Here is a 19,625-nt window from a genome sequence, read left to right as displayed (position 1 = left end):
TAATGACGTGCCGATTCAAAAATTAACTATTTTCAATTGTAATGTCTTTTCTTGTAATTAAATTCTCAATACTTTTGTGAAACGATCACCTAATCCAAATCATTGGATACAACAGCCTAGCCAAGCCCATTACTAACTATCTTTGCCACATATGGCGTCTCAAATTTGTAATTTCTAATATGAGCCTTACCTGATAAGAAAGCCCGAATGTAAACAGCATGTGTTACGACTTCTATACCCTTTGTCTATATTATGTAATTGATACACACCAAAACTGACCCATCATATCCTACTCATTAAATAAAATTATCTAGTTTGACTTATTTTGATTTAATAGTTTTTTAAACAACTCGTTTCGACCCGAACTCATTATGATCATTATTACCCATTTTGTCCCGAATCTATTTTGGCCTGTTATTCCATCTAATCTGACCCGTTTGTTTAAAGTAACAAAAAAAATTAAGAATGCTTCATTAATGAATTTGCCTTTAAAGTTTATACTACAATTTAAAACAACTGGTTTTGACCCAAACTCGTTATCTTGGGAATTTCTGTCCATGGAAATTCTTAATTTGCCATTTACTGTATATTCTTTTCCTTCTAATCTCCAAATTTTAAGTTTGATTTTGCAACATAGGTGCGCGGGTTTAATGTATGATAATTTACTAACAAAAGGAGCAAGAATAAAACAATTTATGGAAGCATAAGTGACTCACCAGTGGATAATAGCAATTTATCATCTTCTATATCTAAAGCTTCAACTATGAATCAAAATTAGCAAATGATAAGAAAAGTAGTTCAATTTTAATTTAAAATTCATTTGCAAATGCAGTTAATTCAATACGTGTAGATACCAAAAAAAATGTTAACAGAAAAGGTCAAACTTATGACAAAATTAATGCACAAGTATATAGAGGGGAAAGATTATGATTACCTCCAGATAAGAAACAAGAACTTGCTTATATTAGTCCAACAAGTGATTCCAATTTGTTGATTCTAAACTCTTAAAAAAACACCAAGAACTTGATAGCATTATAGACACGAAGCATATTAAATTGAGGGAAAGATACATATTCAAATAGGATAATTTGAAATTGATGTGATTCGGAAACAGCGAGTTGGAGAGAAAGGCATGATTATGAAAGTATATGGGTCCATAATTGGTTGTCTAGGAGAAAACACCATCCAATTACATGATTATTATGATTTTAATTTTGAATTATTTTATTAGTAACAAATTCTACGAGGGCTTATTAGTTTTGGAATATAGTAAAATCAACTAATAAGAATGAGACAAAAATAATTTCTTTAATAGTATTTATTATTATATAGATTAAATGATTATTATGATTTTAATTTTGAATTATTTTATTAGCAACAAATTTTATGAGAGCTTATTATTTTTTGAATATAGTAAAATCAACCAATAAGAATAAGCCAAAATGAATTTCTTTAATAGATATAGATATTTATGAATTGAACCTTTTCATTATTTAATTTGTCTAATATAAAGTATATTTTTTTTATATATATAAGAAAACATTTACATATATATGAAACATTTTAGTTTCTAAAACTTACTTAGCGGGTTCATTGTTAAAAGCACATGGATGTTTAACTGAACCCAACCCGTCTTCTTTTCCCTATAACCGTAATCTCTTTCTTTCTATCCATATATTGTCGAGCAAAACGTTATTGATTCTCTTTTACTGCACATTTTTAGACTGATTGAAAGCTTTCTTCTACGGATGACTTATTCGTATTGTTCCGATTATACCGTTTATGCGATCATAATTCTATTTTACTTTAGTTACCATATTTTTAGTGTATCGTCTAATGTTGTATCAAAAGAAGTATTTAGAGATTTATGATTTATTTTTAAGATTGTGAATAGTAGTTGTAATTTAACTTCTTATACTTATTTAATGTATTACTCAATTTTATTTATCAAAAGTTATCACTTACAGAATTTAAGTTGTCAAACCCATGTAACACATAGATACCTAACCTAGTATATATATATATAGGATTAGGTTCATTTCAGAAATGATTCTTATAGCGAGAAGTGCGATAAGTGATCTCAACCATTAGATTATTAATCAATGGTTGAAACATTATTGCATTTATTGTAATTAATAAAATTTAAAAGACATTAAAATAAATAAGAAAATGGTAGTTTAGGTAGAATAAAATAATTCATCATTTAATTTATTTTATCTATCCCTAAATAAGAGCTCAAAGCATAAATATCACTAATTTATGATTTGTAAGTTAGAATTTATTTATTTCATTATATGTTAGTGTAAGATTTAATTTGTTCTTTTTTCATCAATAAACGGTTTTTAATTTATAAGATTTAAGCAAAATAGTATCTTCATCTTTGATTACTCATTTGTAAAAAAATAAAAATAGTTTGAAGATGTGTAAGATGGAAAAAAAATATGTATAAATAAATTGAAAATGTGTAGGAAAAAAAATAAGATGTGTATGAAAAAATTAAAGATGTGTAAGGAAAAAAATTAAGATGTATATGAGAAAATTAAAGATGTGTAGGAAAAATTTGAAGCTGTGTAGGAAGAAATTAAATATGCATACAAAAAAATTGAAGATGTGTAGGAAGAAAAAAAAGTGTACGAGGAATGTAGATGTGTAGGAAAAAAAATATGTTGTGCATAAGAAAATTAAAGATGTGTAGGGAAAAAATTAAGATGTGTATGAGAAAATTAAATATGTGTAGGAAAAATTTGAAGCTATGTAGGAAGAAATTAAATATGCGTAGAAAAAAATTGAAGATGTGTAAGAAGAAAAAAAAAGTGAATGTAGATGTGTAGGAAAAAAAATATGTTGTGCATGATAAAATTAAAGATGTGTAGGGGAAAAAATTAATATGTGTATGAGAAAATTAAAAATGTGTAGGAAGAAATTAAAGATGCGTATGAATAAATTAAATATGCGTAGGAAACATAAGAAGATGTGTAGGACGAAAAACATACGTATGAAGATAATTGAAAATGAGTAGGAAAAAAATTAAGACGTGTATGAAAAATATTAAAGATATGTAGGAAACATTTGAAGGGGTGTAAGAAAAAAAAATAGTTGTGTATGATGAACTCAAGATATAGGGTAAAAAATTATAAAGATAAATTTATTGCTTTATGAATTTATTGATTTTTTAATTATTTTAGTTATTTTGATTATATTAATTAGAAATATAACTCATATGGTTTAATTATATATATTAATTGAAGAGAGAATAAATTTATATTACTTTAATATCATTTTCATATAATTTTAATTATGTAAGATTGAAAATTAAATTGGTGGTCCAGATTAACTTCTCGCATTTCTCGTTGTAACTTAACTTCTCACATGATCAATCCCCTATATATATAAACGAAAACCCAAAAATTCCAAGTGTCGTGATATGGTCGCTCCCCCCTTTTATGGAAGCCACCAGATTGCTTGATTTTTAAATGGAGGCCTCTCATTGATTTAACCCAAATTCATGGGTATGGGTCTTATTAAAATCAGATGGCTCTTAAACGGGTTATAACATCTCATTAAATTAAGAATTAATCTTACCAATTATTTGATATGAAAATCCTATAAAATAGGGATATACTAAAATTTAATATCCAATTTAAAAAGAAAAAAGATATTATTTATAATTAATAAACAATTTTACAGTAATAAACATAAGCTGGTCATGGGTCACCAAATCCAGATAGTTTTTAAATGGGTTATAGCATATCATTTATTTATGAAACCCTTTTATCCTCAAACCCTAAGTATATTATTTTTCTTACAATAAAGAAAATTAAAATCCAAAAAATAAATATTAAAAAACGAAAAATGTAAAACAACCATTATCTCAAGCTATCAGATTGCTTTATTTGTAAATAAAGGCTTCTCACACATTTGACCCGAATTCACAGGTAAATGTCTTACCAAACCCTGATAGCTCTTAAACTGTTATAACATCTCTTTATATTAAAAAACAATCTCATCAAATATTTAATATGAAAATCTTATAAAATAAAATATACTAAAAATTAATATCTTATTTTATTTAAAAAAATATTATTTATAATTAAGAAACAATTTTATAATAAAAAAAATAAACGGGTAATGGGTATCACCAAACCCAGATAGCTTTTAAACTGGACTATAACATATTATATATTTGTGAAACTATTTCATCATCAAACCTTAAGTATATTAATTATTAACTTTCTTACAATAAATAAAATTAAAATCTAAATATACATATATAAATATTAAAAACGAATAATGTATAACAACCCCCGTAATACAGAGGATAAAATCTAGTATATATATATTAAGAATGTGAAAAAATTGCTAAATGATATGAAAACCTCATATTATCTGACCGCTAACCACTCGGGAAGGAACACAATTACCATACACTTTGATGCAGCTAGACTATAAGCTATTTGGTATTTCATTTAAATACGCGTGTTTAAGCATAAATTTTTAGAGCTGGGACGGTGATGGTGCTGTCGGTTTAGTTAGTGGCGGTTGAGTGGAGGAGATGGACGTGGCTGGGGATCAGGTTTGTGTGCGCGCATGGGTAATATCGACTATACAATGTCGATGGAAACACGTTAATTAAATAAAATCCCTACTTAATATCATCCATCTATTTTACCCTAAAGTTACCGAAAATCCAACAAAATGTCAACGGACAAACAAGAACATGCTCCAACAACTTATCCTATATTAGCTGCCTTCCACTCGGCTTGCATAAGCATGGCCCGTTGCCTCTTGTTCAGGGCTGCAGCCTGAGAGCTCAAACAGTTGTCATTCGCGGGCCCATGCTCAACTTGGTTGAGTGAAGGGGTCGGGTTGAGTGGCGGCAGACAGTCATTGGTTACCTTGATTGCCAGATCAGATAGTTCCTCTCTAGCTGCATCCAGTCCAGCAGTTGCAATTGCTTGATCGTTTAACGCTTTACACGCTTTTTCCAGTATCGATTGAAGATATTTTCCTTGCGCTTCGATCCTCAGCTGGAGACGTTGTTGAACCTGAAATAATCAGATAATCAGAACTCGACTAGCAAACTGGAAACCAGAGACATTCGGGACAGGTGTTCAGGTATTGGACCGGGTAAGCGAGTCTCGTTTTATCGAGCTCTAGTTTGCTCCAGAGCCTATTATTTATACAACTTTTAAATATATATATATATATAAAGTATGCATATTTTTTATGATATTAATTATTATATATAAATTTATGATAAAATAACAAAATAATATATAACATGTTATATATAAAAATTATAGTTAAATTATATAGGAAAAACAATTACAAATGTATATACATTAACTAATAAATAACAAATGAGACAACTCGCTTACACCCCTGATCCAACAAATATTCTTACCACACAACACCATAAACAGGTTATATCTCATGGTAACGTATGCCCGACGTGTACGTCATACAATCTTATAATTGGGTATGTTACTTGGATGATCAAAACCAGTACCAGTGATTCAGTGAAATGGTTGGGTTGAGAGGTGGCACCCGGCCGATTATCATCCCTAAATCATACTGGCTGGTAAATTGCTCGTAAATCGTAATAAAGGGTAATCCAAAATTACCTATTTACCCTTTCTTTTAACCAAATATTCCTAATGACCTCTCTTTTAACCAAAATTACCTAAGAGTCTTAAGACAAACTAACCTCTAGTTGTTCGTGCAATCTTCTCTGGACTTCCATCTGCACTCTCAAAGCTTCTGTAACCTCAAATCCACTGTTCCAAACACCAAAAAAAAAAAAACAATTAATAAACGGTATGCTTCAAGATATGTTTTATTTCAAACGGGTCAAATGAGTAGAACATAATAAACAGATCAAAGTGTCAAACGGGTCAAAAGTCACCAAAGTGTACTTTCAACACACTAAACCTCCTAAGATGATTTACACAAATTCACTGAAGAGATGAGAGATCATCAGTCTTCTGCAAGTATAGATGAGCTTGCTCAGGCTTCGAAGCTAGGGTTTTTGTTTTATGTGATGATTTTGGTTTTGAATTTGTTGTTATTGTGTAAATCAAGTGCGTTGCGGCACCTCATGTAGTCATGTGTATGCTGAAAGTAAGAATTATCGAAGGATTACTCGAAAGCTGAAATTTGGATGATTCGAGGTCAACTGGTTAGTGGAATAATGCTGTATTTTGCTGCATCAAATTTAGGTTTAACGATATGAAATAGGTAATTTGCCTTAATGAATTTGGTAATTTTCTATTTTGAACTGGGTAAACTGAATCGGACTCTTATGGTACACGGTAAAGGATCGTACCAAAATGAAGCTACCCCCTTCGTACCGAATTCGCTCCAAGAGCCGAATTGCATACACGTACCCGTACCGGAGCAAACCGTGAATTAGGTAACTATGCTTCACATCACTCTTCTGTGGCGACAATTTCCGACCAATTCGACGTTCGTGGCTTGAGGAGCGACTTGGTAACTGTGATTTGAAGGCCCATTGGAAAGATGGAACAATTGGCACAGCGTACCACTTAATCGAATTGCTCAACCTAATCCGCAGAACCAACATCGATCGGAACGATTTGTAATCAGATTTGGAACACCAAATTCGTTCGATTGGAAATTTGGAACAACGTACCGGAGCGATTTGGAATGTAGCGCATTTCTCTTGCGTACATCGCGATCCAATACGGGGATCGCATGTCCCTGAGCGAATTTGGTAGCTATGATAAAGAATTTAAGAAATGGAACTTACTCGTTTAAGTCTTGTGGCATTATTCTTGCAGAAGATGATGTGGATGAAGTCATTTCCTGGCTCTCAGCAATGCAAGACACTGTAGATCAAACCGTATGCACAATCAATTACAATTTATATAAAAATTAGAAATCCTAATAATAATATATCATATAATCAGATTTTATTTGACATGAAGTGAAAATAATCAATTTAATGTTACACGTCTTTCATATAATATCAAAGGCCATAATTGGTATTGTTAATTCACAGCAATAAGAAGTAAGTACCTTCTTTAGAGTTTTCCGAACACTCTTTGCATGATTGTTTCCCCATTCGGTATTTCTGCAAATACACGCATGCCAATAATTAAAACAAGAAAGCTCACAACGAAAAGATCTAAAATAAAGAAAATCTCAAAAGTAGGGGTGTTTGGATGTGCGTTTTGGAACTGATTACGCGATATTAATGATCATAACTGAAAATCAGATGTAATAAAACATGTCACATAATTAGTTGTATAAGGAACTAAATGATAACATGCCAAAAAGGGCATTCTTTTATATTGTTAAACAGTATTTAAAGACAACAAATTTTTATCAATTATAAAAACAATCTTCTATAAATTAGTGTTTACCGATTCTTTTATTTTACTGTCACGCATAATGACAGTTGAATATACCGTTTTCAGTAGATAATAAACAACAAACCTGCAGATGCGACTTGAGATGATAGAGAGTGAGGCCTTTTACCCCCATTGTTCTCATTATCATTTTTGGCGTTGCTTCTGCAATCATTATACATAAAATTAAATTTAGCATAAAATGATTAAAGGCGACTCTAGCTAGCAACAAATAATAGTCTATCCCCCAATGAATTATTTGTGATACTCGAATGGCAACAACCATAACCTCGTTAACAAACTTTAATAAACTAACTTCAAGTTTTCAACTCGAATTATGTTCCATATTAAACAATGTATACTTCAAATTCTTTAATGACAATTATCAATCTTACATTAACTTGCTAATTCTCAAGCAAACCGCTAGCTATGGAAACAAACCTTTCTACTCAAGTCAACTTTATGACATATTGGTTGGCAATTAATTGGTAATCGGTGAGCGGCCAACCCGACAATCAGTAGTCGGTCAAAGGAAGTCAAAGCCGGTCCAAATCGGCCCAAATCATTCAAGTTTCAGTCAAAATCTGTCAAAATCTTTGAAAAATTATACTTATTAATCCAATCCGATAAAAGTTTGAAAAATTATATATAAAATCTTGAAAAATGTCATATGTATATATATAATTTTAAAAAATTACATATACAATTACAACAACTGATTAGCGCCTAGCAAGTTCTACAACACCGACTAATTTCAACTCAAATTATGTTCCATATCAAACAAACTCTAATTAAAAAATTCTTTAACAACACTTATCACTCTAAAGTCAACTTGCTAGTCCTCAAGCAAGCCCCTAACCAAAGAAACAAATCTTTCCACTCAAGAAGTCAACTTTATAACACTTTAGTCAACAATTTGACTTTAATAGTCAACCCACCATTTTCCAACATAAAACAACCACAAATTAGCTCCCACTTCACTAACTACCACCCATCACTAAACTTAAATAAAAAAACCATAATGTGAAAACCCTAAATTACCCACAATAAAACCCTAACTATACAACAACAATGCGAACGAAAAAACAATCGGCACCGCCGACCTGTGTAACAGCATCAACAAATCGGACACAATAAACAGTAATCGGTCAAAACCGGTCCAAATCGGCCCAAATCGTTCAAATTTCAATCAAAATCTGAAGTATTTGAAAATTTATTTTATACTTATTAATCCAATCCTATTAATAAGTTTGCAAAATTATACATAAAATTTTGAAAAATGTCATGCATATATATAACTTGAAAAATTACATATAAAATTACAACAACCGACTAGCGAGTTCTACAACCCTGACTAATTTCAACTCAAAATTATGTTCCATATCAAACAAACTCTACTTAAACTCTTTAATAACATTTACTCACTCTAAAACAACTTGCTACCCAAGTCAACTTTACAACATTTTAGTCAACAATTTGACTTTGATAGTCAACCCACCATTTCCCAACATAAAACCACCACAAATTAGCTCCCAATTTAAAGTTCAAAACAACAATGTAAAAACCCTAAATTACCCTCAACAAAACACTAACCATACATCAACCAACAAACCACAAAACCAATTAACAATGTGAGTGAAATGAAATGAAAACTAACTATCGGCGCCGCCGAGCTGAGTGACGGCGTCAACAAATCTCTCGTGCAGCTCAGCCGTCCACCGGAGGCGCGGCTTGGGATCTGTGGTGAGGACCAGACATGGGTCTCCGACCAGATTGGTGGTTAACGGCCGCGGGTAGTCTTCTAAGGGAATGGAGTGATGATGAAACATTTGGGGGTTTAAAAGATTTCGATTTCAATTTCAATTTCAATTTCAATTTCAATTTCAAGTGCATGCATTTAAGGGTTATAGGCAGACAGTGATGTGGTGGTGTTTTGTTTGGGTGTGTCTTGTGTACTTTGTGTTTTATTCTGCTACTATACATATAAACATTATTATTGTTTTTTTACTGTTTTTTTGGTTTGCTTGGAAATGTTTTCAAATGGGTAAAGAGGTTACGTATACGTCTTATGTATCAAATTCAAAACATTACACATAAGTGTATTAGGTGGTTGTTAGAGTTTTCACTTATTATTGGGTTTGAAATAATTTTTATTGTATGTGATATAATAATTTTAAGAGGGGTGTTCATTTCGGTATTGATAATATGTTAAGAAATGCGAGAAACGCATAATTTTTTTGTAGAGATTGTACTATTATGATGCATGATGTGGTTTCGTGATCCATCCGGAAACCAGTGCAGATAGTTTTGGTCTCGAGAATACGTGAAGTTTTGTTGCTTCCTACTCTAGCTTGGCGTGAGGTCGACTTAGGGACCTTCATAGACTCCAATTGTGGATGGTTAAAAAGCTGTGATTAGTTTTCTCATATATACTTTCAGGCGGAGTTTTAAAATGTTATATATTTTTAGGTGGAGTTTTAAAATGTTCTTATTATTTGCTTGTTTGAACTTCAAATAATTTTAAAAAAAAACATTAAATAGCATATCTTACAACCGTTTGTTTTTTTTTCACTTTTAGTAATTTGATAATTCAGTTATTTAATATCATTTAGATCATTCGCAACCACATCTGTTTAGGCTTAGGGTGAACGGAATGGGTCGGGAACTAGTTGGGAAGGGATGGAAGAAGCTGCCACATGGGTTAGGTGAAGATGGCATAGAGAGGTTTGTGGGAAGCCACCCCCCCCCCCCCCCCTTTTTTCTCTTTGTTTTGAGTTAAAAACAGGGGCAGAAAAAAAGGAGATCCTTCATCTTGTTAATTTTTACACTTTGAACCTCAAGATTGTTTGTTAAAGAATAACATTAGCGAATATTAGCCAGAGTAAAACAATAAAAATGAAAAAAAAAAAAAAGAAGAAGAAGAGGTTGTAGGGTGTGAGAAAGACGATAGTTTCTTGTTCCGCTAATAGAACATGTTAGAAGAAGCATAATAAAATATAATCTGTTATCACTACTGGGTATGTTGTTATACAAGAATACATTTTTGTTAAAGCTCTCATTTATAAATCGACTCAAGATTTATCTTTCCACCAATATAGGAATAAACTCTCTTCTTAGTTTCAAGCTTTGACAACTTAGAGCATCGATATCTTATTAGCCTTAGCTCAAATTTGATCACGGTTTGTGTCCAAAATAAGTGAAAAACACATTTTTCACTATATTTCCTAACAATATCTGTTCCTAAAACTTTTCCCACTTCTGGTAACTATCCTCACAAAATAGATATAATAAGCTTTTTTCTAGTAAGTTGATTCTTAGAACTCTTTGTAGCCAAGGATATACTTCCAGGATTGAACCAGCAAGTTATGAGTTCAAGTCCCAACATAAATAAATATACGGGCGTGAACATGTGTATCGCATGTCACTCAAAAAATAACACCCAAAACCATCAAAAACCCGCATTCATACAATACTGTCTTTAGAGCACAAACTCATCTCATGTAAACAAAACGATCAATCCTCCGGTTCTAAAGATTCAACAAATTGTAGTAAACATATGCGTGAAGAATTCAAGATTCTAGATCAGCTAGAAATAATGTTACAATGTCGGTCCAAGGCCGTCATTACCCCCCGATGCATCATTAGCATGGCCACGACCTGCCATGTCACCTTCCCCTTCCGAATCTTGCTGAGCATGGAGGCACTAGTCAACAGATGTGGAATCATCGGTTTGATTTTCAGGATGTTCAGGACCCGCCACATCACCTTCCGGGTCCTGCTGAGTGTCGAGCGACAAGTCAGGAGCTGTGGAATCATCAGTTTGGTTTCCAAGATGATCGGGATCATAATCTTCAGGTAAATCACCAGACAGGATTATTATAGGATTAGGTTCTATAACCTCAAACTTATGATCTGGTTTGTGCTGTTGGTTAAATCTTCCGGGAAGAGTGGATGAACTGTTGTGGCAATTTTCACATAAGTCGAAGCCGACTTCCTCTGTGCAGTCTTTGCATTTGTATCGGTTGCCCATGAGTGGATACATCTGTTTTAAATAACCATTATTATTAATTAAAAAGTAACCTTTAAAGTCCAATCTGGATTTAGTCAACTGTTACTCATAAATCATTTTATTGACTATTATTATAATAATGTTTTTTAAATATGTTTAACACATTGTTTACTATAAAATTCAAAGGTAGATAAAACGTGTTGACAACGCTCAACCAATTTGACGCGTTCCCTTATAGCAAGTTGTGCATGTTTTACCATGTTGACTTGTTACCAATAAAAAACTTATACACCGAGTTGACTCGGTTTCATATGAAATTGCAACCGATAAATTTAAGTTTAGCAAGAGAGAAAAGATTACCCCACAGCAGTCACAACCAACTCCAAAGTGAACCTTGTGGCCTGAATTGCACAAGTGTTCATCCATAGGTACAGACGAACATTTAGAACCTTGTGGAAATGACGTTGAATCCGCTAAAACAAAATTAGCCAGATTTTTCGATCATATATCAATGATATAATAATTAATAATTATACTTGTGAACTATGAACAATGAAATATGTTTTAATAAATTGCAGAGTTACACAAGATTGCAGTTCATATTAAATAAACCTCATAGCATTAGCATAAATAAATAATGAAAAACTGGAGATACCTGTTGATGAGTTTCCTGGCTCACAAGTTCTGATCAATTTGTCTATTCTTGCGGTGTATTCTTCAGAAAAATGTTGTTTCAAGAGGCCTTCTAGAACCAAACAAACTTTTGGAAACCCGTTTGGATGCATGCTTTGACACACTAGGCATCGACATGATTCGTTTGAAACGGCAATACATGTTTCACAAAATACTGCAAGAGAAAAAAGCATCATTTTGTCATTTTTTTGAGCTCAGGTCAAAACGGTTACTTGTTAATACGGTTTGGGTTGACTTGTTATAGCTTCTTTGTCCATTTTTTCAGTTTACATATACTTAATGTATTAAATACTTATACGACTATATAATTTAAATAATATGTAATATGAAAACCTATCTATCTAAGAGGTTGGAAGCATTCAAAAAATGCTTTGGATGACTTTCAACCCGCTTGACCAATTTCATTTAAATGTAAGTTTTTACATTTGATTCTGACCCAGTCGGGTTAAAAGATAACCCAAATCAACCTATTTAAACATGTAATTGTTTGAATGAATAAATTAATGAGGTTGATCACATTCAAATAAAATGTTGGACAACTTTCAACCCAGTTGGTCCGTTTCATTCTGAAATTAAGTTTTTACATCTGGCCCGTTTGACCCATAAAACATGACCCAAATAGCCCCAAATGACTAAACTTTTTGAACCTTACCATGACCACAATTAAGTACCACAGGTCGACATAGAAGTTCTTTACATATTGAACAGAGTAAATCATTGATCGAAATCTGCTTGTTACACCTGTCAACATCGTCACTTCCAGCTGTACAGGTTCCTTCTACAACCACATCTTTAGTGCCATTATTTTCAGAATGAACAGGTTCCATGATACGACACTGTGACGCCGCCAAATAATTTTCAAACTGCGGCGACGGCATTCCATGTGTCCTTTCCACCTCTGTCACAAGAAAGTAATAATATTATAAAGTTTACTAAATTATCTAATTATGCATTAAAAATTTATCATACTTGCTACTTGAGTTTCCCTTATTTTATAAGCTTCCGGGTACATCTTCAGCAAGACAGAATGAAGCAGCCAACATATACTAGGAAAATGATAATACGAGTGCCGACAAACAGGGCAGCGAGATTCCTGCCAAATGTCCATAGCTTCGAAGACACACCAAAAACATGAAATATGGCCACAGGCTGCAAACAAAGACGTAATAATTTAAATGTCGCCATACGAGTAGCGTTTAGCTTGTGAAGTTTGCATTCCCTTCTTACCTAATACAACTGGCTTGTAGATGAGATCCCTGTAGAATAAAGCAATTATTATTCATAATAGATATTCAAAGCTGCTAAACAATAGCATATAATAACTCAAATTTTGCCTTCCTCGCCATCTCTTAGCATAGCTAATATTAATATATGTATAGTGGCGGGTACAAATGAAAACCCGAGAACCATTTTAAGAAACTAGAACCAGTTTTATGAATATCTGTAGACACCTTTGTAGTTAACATAAAAACATGTTGTGTTCCATGTGAGTGAAAATGGTATGTGTAACAAACATATACTACATTCACAGGTGTATACAAACAACGGTGAATACACTACATGAACGGATGGCGTATTCGTAAATAAGTAAAAAGTAAAAGCATGTTGTATTCAGCCGCCAACGAACACCTTATTATAATAAAACTCTAGTTAATTCACCAGTGATATACATATATTGTAACCACCAGTTAATCAAGTTCTAACCAGAGGCGTTTTTACCTTTATTACAAAAATGGCAATGTAAAAAATCGTCGTCATCAAGCAGACCCGACAATTTTTATCGAATGGCTCTCAATTACTTTGCAGTTCTGAATTGATATGATATTAACCCACATGGCGAAATGTTTCGAAAGATGTACTTCAAGTCTCAATCGAAAATGAAACCGAATGAATAAAACACGACCAATTTGGATTGAATAATTCTCAAAAATCTTACCAACCAAAAAAATAAAACAAACTCATAAGTCATAATCATAGTCACAAGTTGGCAACTTTGATCAGGTTATATAGACCGACCATCGATAAATAAAGACCCACATGTTTGTTTATATACTAATCTAATCAGCTAACTAAACACAACCCATTTAATTTATTCATTCATAACTTGATTTAATTAATTGACCCAATTCCATATCGGACTCATGTCCAATAATAATAATAATAAGTTAAGTTCACATAAACAAGTTCATTGGAATCATCAAATTACACTAAAACAATCAAAACCACCCAAAATTAATCAAATCTAAAAAAAACCCAAATCAAATAACAAAGTGTTTCAATTACGTTACGATCAGAACAAACAGATCAAATCTAATCAATGTTAATAATAGTAATTGAATGGATACTTACAAGCATACGCAACATTTGAACTCATCCGAATATTCCACAATTTCGTCATCGATACCACCGTCTCCGGCGCCGGCGGGATTATTCTCCGGCTTACTCATTGTAGCGTAAGAAGAAGGAACTAGAAGTGTATCACGTGAGTGAGATGGGACGGGTGGGTGTGCGAATATTATTACTCTTATATTTTTTTTTAAAGAATTGTATGAGTTGTAGTATAAAATAAAATAGAGAAACTTGGTCAAGTATCATCAAATCAAATCTATAATATAAAATGTTAGATTTAGGAAACATATAATAAAGTGAGTTAAATAGAGAGGTTTTAGAATGAATATTTTATAATAAAGTTATTATAAAATCCATTTCTTTGGGAACAATTTATTTAACCAAATTTTAATAATACAAACTATAGCGGGTTTAAATCAGCTTTTATGGACAAAGAAAAAATGTGCGCTAACCATGCACACATCACATCATACATAAGTTGCTTTTGTTGTCGTTCATTTTTAAGCCAAACACCATAAAAAGGTATTTCAAAATATGAATGATGTGACGGAAGTCTGTGATCGGCCATTCACCAAGCTAAATTAATTACAGTCCCCATTTGGTAATAAAACCGAGATGGAAGCATTATCGAGAATGGAATTAAGAGTCTCCGTGTAAAATAAAAAAAGATATGACGAGAACCTAAGTGCACAAACAAAGAAATGCAAGCCGAAATTGAGGCTCTCCATTTCATTGGAAAGTTCTTGTGACATAGAATTATTAAACGAGTCAAAATTGATCTTGAAACTCATGGTTAAATTTGGAATTAGATTTGTTAATTTAATTTATGACTTTTTTTAACTACTTGTGAGGACCTTAGAATAAACTTTACAAATACACCAAAGAAGGTGATGTGAATTGATTGGTATTCACTCATTGTAATTGAATAAATGGTCTTGGGGATCAATGTTATGACTTGACTGTGAATGAAGAATTGTATCGGTGTATCCTCGATTGATACACTCATTACTATGAACGTACCTCATGACATTGTAGAAAGTACCTCGATTGTTTAACATGGGCCCTTAAAACAGATTTGACTATCGCATAAGAGAATTTATCCGTCTCTTAAGATATGACAGCCTAACCAGTATGTATTTCTTGGGGAACTCTAGCCAGGGAATATATACTTCACAACCAGGGTAGCTCAACTTTTCGTCAGTAATGTAAATTTTTTTCTTTTTAGGTCAATTTTTATATTTCGCTGCCCCTGAAATAATGTTATGTTACCTCTATTTGTTTAAAGTTCAATCAATTTAAAAATTCAAATCAAATAAAGCCCAAACAAAATTTATAGCCCAAAACAACAAAAACCATATACCTTTTTTTTCTTTTGTTTGAACGAGAAACATCAAACAGAAACATGCTCAGATAGGGATGGGAGCAAATTCACTGTTGGTATTGATGGGTGCCGGTACCGGTATCGATTTGGTATGGTTGGTACAAAATCGGTACCAAAGCTTTGAGTATCGGTACGGTACTGGTATTTTCCGACTTTTACCTTCAATACCGGTACCATCCCGGTACCGTACCAATATTGAGCCGATACCGAACCGATTATATCGGTACCGGTACTAGCATCAAGAATTTTCAAATTTCGGGATCGAGATTTTCGGTACCTTTACCAATATGGTACCGATCTCAACTCTATGCTCAAACAAAAGCAGGCTCAACAGAATCAACATTTTTTAACAGCTCAAATCAAATAAAGCCCAAAAAGAGTTTATAGCCCAAATAAAATAAAAACCATTAACATTTTTCTTTTGTTTGACGAGAAACATCAAACAGAAACATACTCAACAAAATTATTATTTAGAGATTGAAGTTTTTAATACACTTCTAGATATTCAAATTCAAGTACTTGGAAGTAGATTCAGTAAGGTCTCAACTAGTTTGTTAGAAGATATATCTGGTCTAAGTCTATGAGATTCATTTCCCAAGTTTGACATAACTAAGATAGTGGCATTTTCGACAATGTATATGAATGATTTTAGTATTGAAGAAAGAGGGTGTATTTCGGGTGATCGTATAACCTTTTATTACACTTGAAAGGAAGATGATAAATTTGCAAAATTGGATGGAATGTATGACCTTACTCGTGTAATGGTGGAAACCGGAAAGTACACCACTTTTCCTTTGGTTTATCGAATATTGAAGCTAGCGTTGTTTATCGATTGCAACCGCAACCGTTGAAATATGTTTTCTTAAATGAAGCTTATCAATACGAGTTTGCGTAAGCGAATGGGTAATGAGTATTTGAAAAATGGTTTAATTTGTGCGGTCGAAAGAGAAATGTTTGATAAAGTAAAAGAAGAGGGTGTAATGGCTTGATTTCAAGCTTTCAAAAACTGAAGATGAGAAATTTGCACCCCACGTGTTTAAATATAATTACTATCATATTTCTATTTTTGTTGCGTTTACAATGTATAAAAATACGATAAAATAAATTTAAACGTTACCTCTAAAATTTATGTCTAGATCCGTTACTGACATCCAAAATTAAACCGTAAATCAAGATAATGAAAAAGAATACTAGAATGCCTTTTGATTTCAAGGAATCAATCTTGAAAGATCATTCTAGTCTTTAGCTCAAAGATTTAAGTAGTCAAAATTCAAACACCTAAAATGTATTCTTTAGTTGAAACATCAAAATAAATTATTGACACTTATTATTTATTATTATTTTATTCTTTTGCAAAATTCCCACCAAATAATAAGCTTACATTCAAATCGAAATTGACATGTCATAATGCAAACAAAAAATGAACCAACAATGTTTAGAACTCTCAGAACAAAATTAAAAGAATGTTTTTTGATTTCGTTGTTGCATACTAGCAAACGAACCAAACTTCAATAAAGGTTACCAAAATAATTCTCTATCCTTGTTTTAATCACATTTAAACACCAATAATTGATGGTTGCATTTTTGTCTGGGTCAAAACAACAAATAATGCAACAAAAGCAAGCTTTTAATGACCGAAAGTAACATGACAACTAAATAAAAGTCCTTTCTTATCTTCTTAAATAAAGGGGAATCCGGAAAAAGGCGGGACGCCAGGTTTGTAGCTAGACATGCCATATTAAAAGGAGAATTCGGAAAAATTACCAAGCATGAGAAGACATGTACCAAGAATCAGCATGTCTTCATTTCTTTTGCTTTTGATACATTTGGGTCTCTTGTCTCAGATGCTGTGACGATTCTAAAAAAGGTTCAGCGGGTCGTGCACAGTAGCATATCGATGCCAAAGAACTGTAACTTTGTTTTCAGTAGGATCAGATTTACTATTCAAAAAGGGGTTGCGACGCAACTTGTTGCTCGCTTACCTAACTCTCTGTTATAATTGGATTCTTTTTATGATATTATTTCTATTAATATGCTATAAAAAAAATTCTTAGAAATACAATAATTAATATAAACGATATATAACTTTTATTATTATATATTATTTAATAATACAATAAGTAGTATATTTTCAGGAAAATTAATTGACCAAAGAAAACATTACAAATGATAGTTTTATCCCAGAGATCACTGATGGGATCTGATAAAACGTAGCTCGAGTTGGATGAACGCCCTACCCTTTAAATAAGGTTAGAAGACAGAAAATAAATGAACACGATATGAAAACTTTAATCAAATCATCTTCACAAATGTACCTGAAGAAGCGTGGATCGACTCACTGGTAGACGATCTACTTTCCTCGGGTATGATTATACTATTTCACCGATGGTTTTCTTGGATCTGGGTTCTTCCACCTACAAAATGAACAGCACCGTCAACTTACCCCTCAGAAAGGGACAGAGGGGGTCCTCTTTGGGGTAACCCTCCGGTGTGAGAATAAGTATTTGTGGGAGAAGATAATAATATTAGAGAGTAAGGAATTCTGGAGAGTATGGCTTAACAGCTGAATACTCTGTGATTGTGTGTTACTGGCTGTAACTGTCTGTGAGTGAATGTAATTGAATATGATTGAATGTGAATGAATGTCTCTCCTTGTGGAGTTGATGCTGTATTTATAGTGCTAGGGTTTCCACTGATTGGGCTCAGCCTTGTTGGCCTCCTCCAATTGCTCTGCGCCACGTGTCCTCTGGGACACCTGGTGCTTTCTCATTGGTTGTAATTACGTGGTAGCACATGTGTCATGCTGAGTTGTCCACCTTTCATTTGGCAGCTGTCAACATCAGCATATTCTTATTCCTTAAAAAGATACCTTCTGGAAGGTTGTCTGACGTGCACAATCAAGGTTGCCCTAATCCTGATTTGGATAAGGATGAGGTTGATTATGTGCATGTGTGATACGCGCCTATCCTGAGGATGCGCGAGGTCTTCTCTTTATTCTCACGCGCAGATGTTTCATGCGCAGATGTGATATGCACGAGCATGTGATATGCGCCACGCGCGAATGCGCCACGCGCATATGTGATATGCGTGAGCATATGTGATGCGTGAGCATGTGTGGTGCCTGGGCATATGATGCCTGAGCATGTGTGGTGCCTGGGCATATGATGCCTGAGCATGTGTGGTGCCTGGGCATATGATGCCTGAGCATATGTGATATGCGCCATGCGCATAGGTTTTGGCTTTGTGCCTTCGTAATGTCTTGATTTCAAGTCTGTTGTGTAATCTTGTGGGTTGACCCGCCTCGCTTGGTGTTGAGGCGGGTACATACCTCTTCAAGCCCCCCCAGTCTAATGTGTGTCTTGTCTCGCGCGAGCGAGGGAAGATAGATATTAGACTATAGTTTGCTCTTTGAGTAGGGGTTTGTCTTTTTCTTCTTATTATTCATCGTTGCGCGAAATTCTGTCCTTTTGGTTGCAAACGAATCGTCTCTGTACGCGGTTGGTTGTTGCTGACGTGGGTCAGTGATGGAGACGTGTCAGACCTTTCGTGTGCTCGAGGTGCTACAGTTGCCTTTCGTGTCCCCTCACATGCTGTCAGGGACACGTGTCGCGCTCGCGTTGGCCAGTTCCTGCGAGTGGTGGCGCGTGAACTCTGGCAGCAGCTGGAAAGTTTATTTTCGTGTCCCCTCACACAGTGTCAGGGACACGTGTCGCGCTCACGTTGGTTTACACCTACGAGTGGGGGCGCGTGAAGTCCGATCAGCACGAAATTTTCTCTCTCCTGGGCCTATAAAAGCCAGCCCTTAGAGTTTTTTTATCCTTCA

General features: G+C 33.5%; 2 protein-coding genes across 2 annotated transcripts; both read right to left on the bottom strand.

The window, feature by feature from the left end:
- Window positions 1–4,616: 4,616 nt before the first annotated feature.
- On the bottom strand, window positions 4,617–9,199 carry LOC143603382 (protein PHR1-LIKE 3-like). The gene is made up of 6 exons (XM_077080188.1): window positions 9,028–9,199; window positions 7,459–7,535; window positions 7,039–7,093; window positions 6,770–6,848; window positions 5,708–5,777; window positions 4,617–5,045 (listed from the first exon to the last, which is right to left on the bottom strand). The coding sequence occupies exons 1-6, from the start codon at window positions 9,197–9,199 to the stop codon at window positions 4,731–4,733; spliced, it is 768 nt and encodes a 255-aa protein (XP_076936303.1). The 3' UTR covers window positions 4,617–4,730.
- A 1,743-nt stretch (window positions 9,200–10,942) lies between these two features.
- LOC143603381 (E3 ubiquitin-protein ligase PRT1-like) lies at window positions 10,943–14,521 on the bottom strand. The gene is made up of 7 exons (XM_077080187.1): window positions 14,422–14,521; window positions 13,300–13,328; window positions 13,042–13,221; window positions 12,725–12,970; window positions 12,035–12,226; window positions 11,740–11,852; window positions 10,943–11,412 (listed from the first exon to the last, which is right to left on the bottom strand). The coding sequence occupies exons 1-7, from the start codon at window positions 14,517–14,519 to the stop codon at window positions 11,074–11,076; spliced, it is 1,197 nt and encodes a 398-aa protein (XP_076936302.1). The 5' UTR covers window positions 14,520–14,521; the 3' UTR covers window positions 10,943–11,073.
- Between the last annotated feature and the right edge of the window lie 5,104 nt (window positions 14,522–19,625).

Source organism: Bidens hawaiensis, unplaced genomic scaffold (assembly GCF_021521415.1).
Source record: "Bidens hawaiensis isolate Kalapana, Puna unplaced genomic scaffold, B.hawaiensis_p1.1 tig00061503_1, whole genome shotgun sequence".
In the NCBI taxonomy this organism is placed as follows: Eukaryota; Viridiplantae; Streptophyta; class Magnoliopsida; order Asterales; family Asteraceae; genus Bidens; species Bidens hawaiensis.
This window is presented reverse-complemented; position numbering and strand designations above follow the sequence as displayed.